The 11,922-nt window shown below is 44.0% G+C and overlaps 1 protein-coding gene across 1 annotated transcript; it reads right to left on the bottom strand.

Moving 5' to 3' along the window:
• Nucleotides 1–2,486: 2,486 nt before the first annotated feature.
• Nucleotides 2,487–10,347, bottom strand: bmp4 (bone morphogenetic protein 4). The gene is made up of 4 exons (XM_027002366.2): nt 9,999–10,347; nt 6,300–6,422; nt 5,289–5,644; nt 2,487–3,951 (listed from the first exon to the last, which is right to left on the bottom strand). The coding sequence occupies exons 3-4, from the start codon at nt 5,635–5,637 to the stop codon at nt 3,092–3,094; spliced, it is 1,209 nt and encodes a 402-aa protein (XP_026858167.2). The 5' UTR covers nt 5,638–5,644; nt 6,300–6,422; nt 9,999–10,347; the 3' UTR covers nt 2,487–3,091.
• Nucleotides 10,348–11,922: the final 1,575 nt, after the last annotated feature.

Below are 11,922 nucleotides of genomic sequence, written 5' to 3'. Positions count from 1 at the left end.
TTTTTAGGACCATTGTTTTGTTGTGTTATTGTTCTTTTGTTTAGACTACAAAGTTAGCCAGTGTAAAAAAGCATCTTTCACTCAGCCTGGGTGTTATTTCTTTGGGCCAGTACAAGCAGGTGTTCTGTCTGGCTTTTTACTGAACGGTGTTCCCGAGATTCTCCCTAGAGCTTGCCTATCATCTGTGCAATCAGTGATTCAATTATAATGACCTTTTAGTTCTGTGAAACAAACAGCAAACTCTATAAATGTGACAAGCTTGATGGGGGCACACTGATGTATCCAGTGATGCAAACAGATAGCCCATTAGGGTCTGTCGCATGCCTTTATGTGGTTTCAATTTGCCAGGCTGAGAATGAACGCTCCTGACCAGGTCCTGAAGCAGGGCATTATGCAGATGACTGAAACGTGCCTGTGGTGCCTCCCACCATGACCCTTTCACCTGGAGGGAAGCCAGACTCACTGAGATTAGGCGGGCTGTCCCCTCTTTGGCTAAACGCAGCATGGCAACGTCTTCTTTTGCTTGGCAGCCCATCTAATCGGCTCCCTGCCCTGAGTGTGTGGGTCTCAGGTACCATGCTCAACCCTGGATGTGTCTCTTAGGAGTAAAGGTGCGAGCAAGGGTGAGAGTGTGTGACACGGATAACCCCCACAGATGGAAAGCGGCCCCTTCTAATGTTTCACCCCCTAACCCACCCCCTCACCCCCAAAGGGTTGCGCTCCACACACTCGGGACCATGTGTGAATGCGGCACAGTGAGTGGGAGACTGAAACAAGAGGCTTTGACCTCCAGCTGCACTGACATCGGCTGTCAGCAGCCAACTCAGCCCTCCACCCTCCACATCCCCCTACCGCTAAATAAACCCCCATCCAATCCGTAGCAAGGGGTGGCGTAAGAGCGCGCTAAAAACAGGTCCGCGCTGAAGACCGCACAGAGTGACGCCCCTTTCTCAACAACAGGGGCTTTTGGGTGCCCAATCTAGCGTAGGAAAGCCCTCTTTTATCTGCAGCGATGGCTTTCAAACAAATCGAGTGACTTATTAAGTCAGGCCAGGTCAGGTGCATTTGTGTTAGCACAGTGAAATGGGAGAAAGAATGGGGCCGTAGGGAATACTCCTAGTTGGGAAATACAGCTACACAAAGGAACATTTTTGACCTGAACCGCACCATCAAACTGTTCTTTCCCTTGTTTCCTTTGTTTTATTTGTTTTTAAAGCAGGGAAACTTACTGAAAATAATTTTAAGATACAGCACCTTACCGACACGGTGATCCATGACATTTCCATGATACATGATATTTAATAGTATTACATCCTTACATTTATGCATGCTTAGTATGCATAAATGTTTACATACAACTCGTATGTTCTCCGAGCATTTTAACCAGTCTCTTCGTGAGGGCGAGGTGGGATAATAAACTGCCCGACAATTACCATAACTTGCCGATGTTATCTTCATGCCACAGACCAGCTGAAATGTGCGTAATTGCTCTGTCAACCCGCTTTAAAGTGCTCCGCTCCGCCCTCAGCCACTTCAAAATGAAATTCCTGTCTTCCCCTCTCTCCACGCATCTGACGAGTCTGTGGCTGATATGGAATCTTCAAAGAGAAAGCCCGGCACTGGCAGAGCCTCGGGGCAAGGAGAACTTTACTGAGGTGTGTAGTCTTTACTGACCGAGAGGAAGAAGACAAACTGGTACAATTATGTGGTAACAGAACATTGAAATGTTTGGCTGCGGTGTTTAATGCAGTATAGTTTAGAAAGGGCGGCAACAAACCAGTAACCAAAAGAAACGTGAAACGTAAAACATTTAGCGTTGGAGACTCCTGTTTACGTATCTGGTTATCTGTTTAGGCGTCATTTAAAGTACAGTGTCACTGATACACTGATACAATAGTCAAAAGGCTAGTCATATATATATATATATATATATATAAAAAACCACTTTTAAGAACATTTCCATTGAAGCAGCCTACATTAAGCACTTAATCCATCTAACACTCGTGCCACCTCGCGTTAATTACAGTTTAAAAGGCCTGCCGCTGGCGTTATCACCGAATATTGCCTAGCCGTCGAATTGTAAATAAGTCATGTAGAAGTCTATTGTCTGATGGGGCACAGGTTGCAGACAGGCGTCTCTTTTCAGTCGGCAGGAGCTGTCGGAGACAAAAGCAGGAGACAGGCGGTCTAACCTTTGATTCCTAACAGGGAGAGGTGACGGTGTCTCGGTACACGTCTGAGACGATCACAATGTAGCGCCATGTCGACAAATTTGTAAAGAGTCAAGCCTAATCAGTTTCTCTAATTGCATCTTCTAGAGTGAAAACTGTAGACTCTTAAGGACGATACCACTCGAAACGTGTTGACGCTTGTGTTCACACGAATCAATACCCTGCACATTTCAAACGAGCTCCTCACCTTTTAAATGAACCCTTTGTTAAAGCCCGAAGTGTTTAATTTACACACCACCTACTAATCTCACGTTGTGCCTTGTAACGTTTCACAATTTATTTTAAAAAATGGAACAAATTATGGGGACATCTAAAATCACATGTCTAAAAGTTGATGCAAAAACGTGAATTAAAATCAAAGTACATTTATAATTTCTTCAACTGATTTATCACACAAATCAGTTTATCATTTCACACAGTGCTCTAATTTCATACACAAATGATGCATATTGCATTTGTTCATCTGCTCAAATAGGAAGTTGGCTGGGAGGTTATGCATTTCCCATTTTGGTAAATGTATATAGTATGAAAGAAATAAATATTACCAGTATATATACTTTTTGGTGTTTTTTTCTATTTTCTCATTTAAAACCCTTATACAATCTAATATACATCATGAAAAGTTGTACAGCTTCTTATTAATGTTTAAAATAAGGTCTCACTTTTATTTTTAATATGTAGATATAAATATATATATTTTGTCAAAATATATGATCATATGGTCAAGGAAACAAAAAAGAGACATACAAACATCTCAACATAAACATTATAAATAAGTGTCCAAGTGAAGATATTTTGGTGTACATTGGGGCCATTGGACATTGTGTCCATTGTGTAAGCATTTCTTAGCTCTTAACTGGCTAGCGGCAACCACACCCCTCCACCACCATTTCCTGGTAGTTTTTCAGGACCACCCTGTCAGTCTCGTCCAGGTAGAGCATTGAGATGGCACTGAGCTCGGTGGGCACGCAGCAGGCCTTTGGAATATTGCTATTCAACGAGTTGACCAGTGTTTGTACAATTGCATGATTGGTGGAGTTCAGGTGGTCTGCCAGAGGGAAAGGACACTCCCCATGACAGTAGTAAGCCTGGTAGCCGGGTGGCGCTACGATCCAGTCGTTCCAGCCCACGTCGCTGAAGTCCACGTAGAGTGCGTGTCGCCGGCAGTTGCGGTTGCGCTTGCGTCCCCGCTGCTTGGGGCTGCGTTTGGTCCTACGTGTGAGTGGGTGGCCTTTGCCATCGTGGCCAAAAGTGACCAGCAGGGGGCGCAGCTGGTTCCAGTCTTCGTCGGGTGTCTGCTGCAGGGAGCGGCTGATGCGCACGTGCTTTCCTTGGTGCCGCGGCGTCCGGCTCAGGTGCATCACCTCCACAGCGAGCCCATGGTTGGGCTGCCGGTCAATGGTCCACCGCAGCACGGCCGGGCTCACATCGAAGCTCTCCCAGCCTGTGGTGTTGTGACGCACAAGCCGTGTGTCCAGGAGCCGCGTGATCAGCTGCCCGAGCCGCGGGGGCTTCAGCACCTCGTACACATTTATGCGATGGAGCCCCTGGTCTCCGGCCTCCCGCGCCTCTGCATCGACCTCATCGACGCGCCGCCTGTACAGGCGCAGTTCCGCTGTGGAGAGCAGTTCATCCTCGGGGATGCTGCTGAGGTTGAAGAGGAAGCGCAGAGGAGCCCCGGTACTGTAGGACCCGTCTGACGGCACTTGCTCCATGTGCTCTGGGGAGAGCGAGGCAGAGAGGACATGGGGTTAGCACTCCAAACCAAGACACATCTGCAGGCTTGCGCGATGTCAATCCTGTGATTCCTCAATCCCTGCTACTGCTGTTTCTTCACCTCTGCAAGTCAGAGGGATGTCAAAACACTACAGTAAATTACATGCACATAAATGTGGCCAAAGACTCCTTAACTGACACAAATTATGTACACATTCATCTTCAACAGTCTAAAATGTTTATCTAATCAACATGCATACTTTCTCATCTATTGCCCTGATCACACCATCCCATGATGCTGTTCTCCACGCCTGTGTTGAGATGCACGTTACAGGGACAGGACAGAAAAAACAAAGCGAGGGGCAACTGCTCTGTGCTCAGTCTGCAGATTTCTGGCATGATCACCATTAAAAAAAAACAAAACGTTGTGCCTGCCATGTTCCTGCTCAATTTGGCCCTGTTTTTTCACACCCTGGATCCAATCTTGCCCAGGTGGTTCTCATTATTGAAACAGTCTGTGTTTTTGATTAGATCTGCAGTTTGCTAACCAGAGACATTTATCATTTTCATCATGAATAACCATTAGCCATTTGCTTAGACGGTCTTTGGTGACAGTGGAACTCAGGTTCAATCGTGCTGCTGTTTCTGGTGCTCACATACTAATAACTACAATTACTGAAATTCTCTTTCATATAATAGTTATTGAAGATTTCAATTCAAATTTATTTCCATTATCACACCAACTTGTTCTATTTTGAATCTTGCTTTAATTGTCATGAGAAAAGGGTTTGTTAAAATAATGTTTCAGTCTTTTCTATTGTCAAATTAACTCCCTTGAACTCTAGCTAGCCTTGGGTAGATAGATAGCCACAAACTCTGATGTGTTTTCTTGTTTTATTTTCTTTTTCTTTTTCTCTTTGTGCTCTGCATATGCCCGAGAGGTCACATTAAGTCTGGCTCCTCCCCAGTGGCAGACATCTTCTCTAGTCTCTCTTCATACTTTCCCCACCACTAATACACCTCTGTGCTTCTGGGCTTTCCTCTGTAGTCTTAGCTAAGAACAACAAAATAAATAAAAGACTAAATTAACTGAAGTGCTCAGATTTGCCATCCTGGTGCCCCTCTATCACGCTGGCACTGGGAGTCTGTTTTACCAAAACTCATGGGCACTCTATCTTCCTAAATGCCCACATGGCTGGCAGCAGGACTTTATTTAGAAGTCTGTAGAGTAGCATTTTAAAGATAATTGCATGTTGAGGAAGGTCCCTCAGAAAGATCTACATAACTTAAGACAGAAGCACACTGCTGCACAGCTTTTAGCATGTGCTGGGTATGTCTTACCTTCATGGTGGAAAGCTCTTACAGTGTTGGCTCGGCTGGTGGACCTCTCAGGGTACTCAAAGTTGACCTCTTGGCCTCCGGCCTCCTCTGCCTCCCCAGACTGCAGCCGGTAGAGGTCCAGCAGATACTGGGGCACCACGACTGAGCGGCTGGGCTGGGGCCGTCTGGGCAGCCCGAACATGTGCAGCAGCGTGGCCTCAAAGTCCCGCAGCAGTTCATGACTCTGACCCGGGTGATGACCCAACACTTTCTTCCTCCCCTCCTCAGGTATTAAACTAGCATGGCTGCTCTCTCCCAGTACGACTTGGCATAATAAAATGACCATCAGCATTCGATTACCAGGAATCATGATGTCTCTGGTGGACAGTTGATGACAAGACAGAGCAATGGGGGGACAGGAGAGGAAGAGCAGAAAATGGGAAAGGGAAAGGCAGATAGAGGGAGGGGAGAGAGAAAGAGAGAGAGCACTAGGGTTTAAGAGATGTTTAACTACCGACAAAACCACCCCAACCATTCCACAGTCCCAAAGCCGCACTGTGGTACCCAATGAAAACATTTTTAATGGGTAATAATTGTTCTGTCTGTCTTGTTTAAAGGCAGATTATCAGATATTCCCTATCTTTTCTATCTATAACATCCTCAATGAATAAACACCTAGTAAAACAGTAGGAAAAAAGTTCCTCTTGAATGAAATCTACAAAGTCGTATAGTACCCCGTCCTTCTCCCTCCACAGAATGATTGGACAAATAAGATAGAAGTGGCCCCGGGATCAGACCAAACTCTAACTCAATAAGGAGCAGAGTCCCTCTGTCCTTCTATGAGGTTAAACCCAAAGCCATGTGCCACACATTTCACAAACTTTTAGAGCTAAGAGTTAGAAAGGGTCTCTTTCTTCACCACTGTTTTGGAAGGCTTTTAATTTGCTCCTAGAAATCATATGCCCTAAAAATGGTCTAAAAGTGCAGTGACCCTGACACATGGTATAAATTGGATAGGCGTGGTCCACTTACCGACAGAAAACAAAGCATGGGAAAATAGTCCATGTTTGTTGGGAGCAGACGCTGGACGAGTTCGTTGAGGAAATGTTACGTGGTGCTGTGAGCTTGCTGCAGAACTTTGGAGTGAGCCTTGTCCTGAGGAACAGACATACTTTCAAATTCTGCTCAGATAAAAAACAGTATGTTTAACTGAAAACAAATTAACTCATTTATCAAGAATATATTATCTAACAGAGCATTACATAAACAGTTCCATGACCAAAGAACAAGGCCTGTTAATCCAGTACACTAAAGATATCTATGTCCACTATAAGTGATACCAAATGGCATATCACAGTTCTGAGATGAAGCAAGAGTCCATTTATTGTGAAAATGGAGTTGCGTTTGTTAATAAAGGGATTCTAGAACTGCTTCTTGTAACGACTCCCAAAAGCAGTCAGGTAAGTTTAACCCCTCCCTAAAAGGTTACCCATAATAGGTTGAGAGGTGGAGCCTTCTTCATCACTTTACTGTCAGCACAAGATCGGCCACTGAGATACAGTTCTCATCTCTCTCCACCATGTTCCCACCAAAAAATATACATTACGTAAACCAGCACTGAAAGTACATAATGCACAAACCCAGGGAGTGTAGGGGGAAAAGGAGCACACTGGTGAATATGCAATAAAATTACGTTTTTGTAGCTGATGGACAAGCCATTTGCAGAAAAAGGAATTTAGTGAACACCACTGCATTATGGCTTTTGCATGATTCATCGATGTTCAAAGTACAGTGAAGAAATGCACTAATAAAATTAGGGGTGCTGGTCACACTCGGCGAGCGATGGCCCTACTGAGTCGATGGTCGAGCTCGACGTGCAAGAGCAGCAATGCATGACGCATTCTGTCATCTTTTGGATTTGGTTCCATTGGAGCAAGCCCAACTATTACAACAGAAATGATGCATATTAACAAGAACGCTCTGTGTGTGTACGTGTGTGTGTGTCATGAGTGCACGATTGTTAGTGTGTTTTATTGCTCCATTTGGTCATTCTTCATGCAATCAAGGAATGAATCTGGAACCAGACCATGGTGGTGACCATGGTCTGACCTTGTACGCTGAGCGATTATTGCGTGCGGTTTGGATGGGGGATTGTGTGTTTGATCACAGAGCTGTACTTTACAGTGATAAGTTCAATAGAGCCGTGATGACACTCTGGATCTCAGAGGGACTGCACTTTCATGTCTAGTGTATGTATGTGTGCGAGTTAGGAGAGATCAGACATTAAGGGTTACATTCAAACAGCTTGAACTAAAGCAACAAATGTATTTTATGAAGTAACATGTGATACAGCATTTTGATCAAGACAACAACCATAAAGATTAATGTCATTAAAATGCTATAACCCTCAATTCCAGCAAACCTAGTCAAAGCACACACGTGTAATGTAAGTTCAGACCACCAACTCTTATTTAAAAAACCAAATGTGCACTTTCCAAAATATTTACAGTATCTTGTTTTATGTGCTCGAGGATAAGGAAGAGCAAGGCAAGTTCTTGTGCAATGAGAGTAGCTTATGGTGCAGTCTGGCCTGAGCTGTGGGCTGCCTGCTTCCTCTGGTTTGGCAGAGTGCAGTGGGCCTCACGGCGTTTGACTTTGCTCTCCCTAACCCCAGTTAATGAGAGCAGACTATGCACATGGCCTTTAGATGTGTTTCCTGAGGAATTTGACAGGGAATGAGGGAAAGGAGGGGAGCAGGTTACCACAGGAACAGACAATACTAAAGAGCCAATTTTAGGATTTTATCTCTGTCACGCTTCATTCAGATCGCACTAGAACGCCCTTCAGAACCCGCTACCCCCAAATCTGAGAAGACTGCATTGTGTTGTCCTTTGCTTTTGAGGTTTAGTGTGCAGATGTATGGGTTATATAATGTGTAACAGGCCCATGAGTTGTGGAGGTCAGTTGGAAATTTACATTCCAAAATCCATGTAGCACTGACATGAGGGAACTGTGAACAGCAAATTAAAGAGACTCTTTCACTCAGCGTTATGTTGATCAGAACCATTTGTAGCACATATATCTTTTCACTCTGTTTAAACCGTGTGCCTCTTTAAACAGGATAACCTGTTATTTTTCCCAATACGCTGTAATATTTATCACTTTCTTAAAACAGTAGTGAACAAAACTACTGGGCATATATTTCTGTCATATAAAGCTGCATAAACAGTATATTTGGCATGCGTTTCTTTTAATTCCCATCATTCATTACCGAGTTCTATGCGTGATTCTGTGTGTGGGGTGCAATAAAACGAAAACACATCTATGTAGTTTGTTAAGCGTTACTTGTGTACATAAAAATCTAATTACATTTCATTAATTCGCCCCCTATTGTTAAGCCACTCTATTGCACGTATTTTAAAAATACAAGAAGCAAAAATAGGCTTCACAAAACAAAGCGGCTAGGTTTGGCAATGTCAGCTTCCGTGGCGCTGATTTATCACCGAGACAGCTCTCCCCACCGCTTGCTCTGATATGTATGACCACTTGTGATCCGATTTTAAAATTTGCTTATTCCCCGTTTTAGTGTTTCCCCGTCCCGGCTGCGGCTCGGGGCCTTGGGCCCGTCTATACTTAGCAAAGGGGCCAGCCTACCAAAATTAAGAGCAAGGAAGTCTGAAACGTCTACCCGACTAACAAACTGGATAATTAAGAATCTGTGTTATGCCCCAATAAAACAAGCAAGGCCTATAGCCTAACCAGGAAAATAACCTACAATACCAGGAAAAAAGATTTTACGCAAAGATCTTCTGGGGATTCTTTGCAGATAGGATAATAGAAAAGACAATCATAATAAATAAGTAGAAGATTGGATAGTTCCCGAGGGCCTTCTGTTTGTCCTCGAGTTAAATACGCGTTTTTTAGCACGGTAGCCTATTCCTGCGCGAAACAAGAAAAGCACGTGTACCGATAAATTAATCTGTTTGCGAACGGGTTAGGTTTTTGATATAAAAAATAACTTTAAAAACTCACAAGAGTCAAAACCATCGCAATATTTATGACATGTATTAGCCTAATTGAAAACATAAAACATTTCTGCGTAGTTAGGCTACAACGTACGAATACTGAATTTGTCGCAATAAAAACAATAGATTCATTAACGAAATCGCATACCACCCAGGAAAAAAATGACTGAGACACAAGTACTTGGTGATCAATACAAAATTAATTAATTGTTTTTGTTTGTATGGATTGAAGGCCGTCAAAGGGCGCATCTTTTGTGCCAGTTCTACCTATAGATCTAAGCGCACATCAGGTAAGCGGGCAGGTGTTTGAGCTCTGTGGAGGGGTATTTGGAAGCTGTCCAAGTTTGCAAAAATACCCTGGCCTACATCTTAATCTCAGTAGTGAACGGAGGATGAATGCAATGGACTTTAAAAGCCTCCGCTTTAGTAAGTGAACGCCGCGGCGTGGACATACTGCTGAGTGAAATGTAACTATACGATAAGCGCAATAGCTGTCTTTGTTGCATTCCGTACTATAGTATGGTTGTAAATTATGTTTAATAACATTTGAATAAGCGTCGACTGAGGAAGGCACAACTAGAAATGTAAACAGGTCTAACGCAAATGGGGGACAGAATAAACATGCCATTCTGAAAAAAAGGACATAAGTACGTAATAAATGTCAGTCCATAAATATCCATAATATGTGCCAATGAAGGCTACATACCATCGGAAGAGGTACGAACAGTATCCTCGAGATGAAACAAATATGACAAAGGTGTTCTCAAAAGAGTTCACCTCACGCAACAGAAGTCCAAGTGCGCGGTGTATTGTCGGGGTATCGCGCAAGAGGCCAGAAGCAGTACTCGAAGTCTTTGGGTCATTAGTTCCGAAACGTCCCCTCTACGAGAGCAGCGTTGAGTCCATTGCCCACCACGGAACCCAGGAAAAAACAAACGCGACACTTGCAGCCCTGGTGCTTGGCTCCTATCTCCAAGAGTAGACAAGGGCGGAACGCATCACGAGTAAGAAACTCACCGACTGATCACGCACCTAATGTTCCTTGCAGTTTTGTGTCCGCCCAATTTAGTCCCTGTGCCTCCTCCCCTGCCGCCAACCCACAGTGCTCTGTGCAACACCTAAGATAAACCGCCTCCCCCTCTTTGCTCCCAAGAGAACAGAAACAGAAAATCGCGCCGTTTTATTTTTACAACTGTTACATGCCCTTTTTTCGTTGAAAGAACAGACTGTGGAACATGTCATATTTTTGTAATATATGGTTTGTGCACCAGCTCCCATTGGCTGCCACATGTATCCTATTAAAATGCCTTCAGCGTTTTCATCGTACAGGTTGAAGACCCGCGCGCTGTCGCACGCACGCACACACGCACGCACACACGCACGCACACACGCACGCACACACGCACGCACAGAGTGAGAAAGAGGTGACTTGTGGGTGGCTGATTATACTACATAACTGATATTGCTCTCACAGTTGTTACAGCCCTTTAACATTACATGAAAACATGTAATTATGTTCATTTGTTTACACCAGTAATGTGACACTCCTGATCCCATGATAAATGCCGATCCTTTGTTTACAGAACAATTTTAAAACAAACCTGATGTAAATTTCTCTTTTGTTTATTTTTTCCATAACAAAACATTCTGTTGACCTGAAAAGACAGTTGTCACAAATGAAAGACTAATAAGGGAATAAAAAGTAAGGCATTAAATCTCCTCTGGACCATTCTATATCGTTGGCCAGGGTCACTTAACCAGTCTAACCCCTGCCACCCCAACACATATTATGGGGTTCTGGGTGATACTGAATTGTGATCAAAAACCCTATTCCTCATGTATGCCCTTTCATTTAAACATCCACTGACAAACAGTCCTGTGAGACTGAGGATAGCACTGGCACCTGGTGTGTGAAGCATTTCAACTGCTAACATGAACCCATGTAAGACTTCCAAAATGACTCTACAGAGCCTAATGACTTTAGCGGTGCCGTCAAAGAGCTTCATTAACTCATGGCTCTCATGGAAAGTCATCTGTGTTGAGGAGCAATTAAAGAGGACTGTGACGCTTGCATTGTTACATGACCTTGCCAATAGAAAAGCAGATTAGTGAATGTCCTTTATCATTGGGATCACTGCAATTCTCCTTCACCCTCCTTCTGCCCACTTAAGGCTCTCTGTGAATGAGCCCTCTCAGACAGCCACTCATTAGCATACCTCTTCCAAGTCTGCTTCAGATGCTTCATTGAGTGAGGGTCAGAAGGTAACACTTACCTTTACCTCATCGACCACCCCCTGCAAATCTACAATAAAGAAAAAGTGCTCACACAATTGCCAGCAGGAGGAGGGGTCTGCTCGGAGGCGGAGCAGCAGGCTGCCACTGGAGGCCTGTCACTACACTTGTTATGTAAATACGACGACGTAACTGCTCACTCAGCGCTAGGCGCAGACAGTTGTTAGGCCATAATACGGCTATAGAGCACATTCGCTTGCTGGTCATGACAAATCTTTTCATTTATTAGAATTTGTTGTGTTTATTATATTGACATCTTGAGGGGTCAATGGCCAGAAATGGAACATGGTGTCTTATGAAAAGGCGGCAGGTCGCTCCAGACCCCCTGCTTCTGGCTA

This window comes from Electrophorus electricus, chromosome 13, assembly GCF_013358815.1.
Source record: "Electrophorus electricus isolate fEleEle1 chromosome 13, fEleEle1.pri, whole genome shotgun sequence".
Classification (NCBI taxonomy): domain Eukaryota; kingdom Metazoa; phylum Chordata; class Actinopteri; order Gymnotiformes; family Gymnotidae; genus Electrophorus; species Electrophorus electricus.
The sequence above is the reverse complement of the archived record's forward strand: the minus strand, read 5'-3'. Positions and strand labels throughout refer to the sequence as shown.

What these genes read in the sequence shown, in the direction of transcription:
- bmp4 (XM_027002366.2), bottom strand. Translation starts at nt 5,637, where the DNA reads ATGATTCCTGGTAATCGAATGCTGATGGTCATTTTATTATGCCAAGTC. An exon ending in AAGAGCTTTCCACCATGAAG is followed by an intron (nt 3,952 to 5,288) that starts GTAAGACATACC and finishes CGCTCTCCCCAG; the next exon opens with AGCACATGGAGCAAGTGCCG.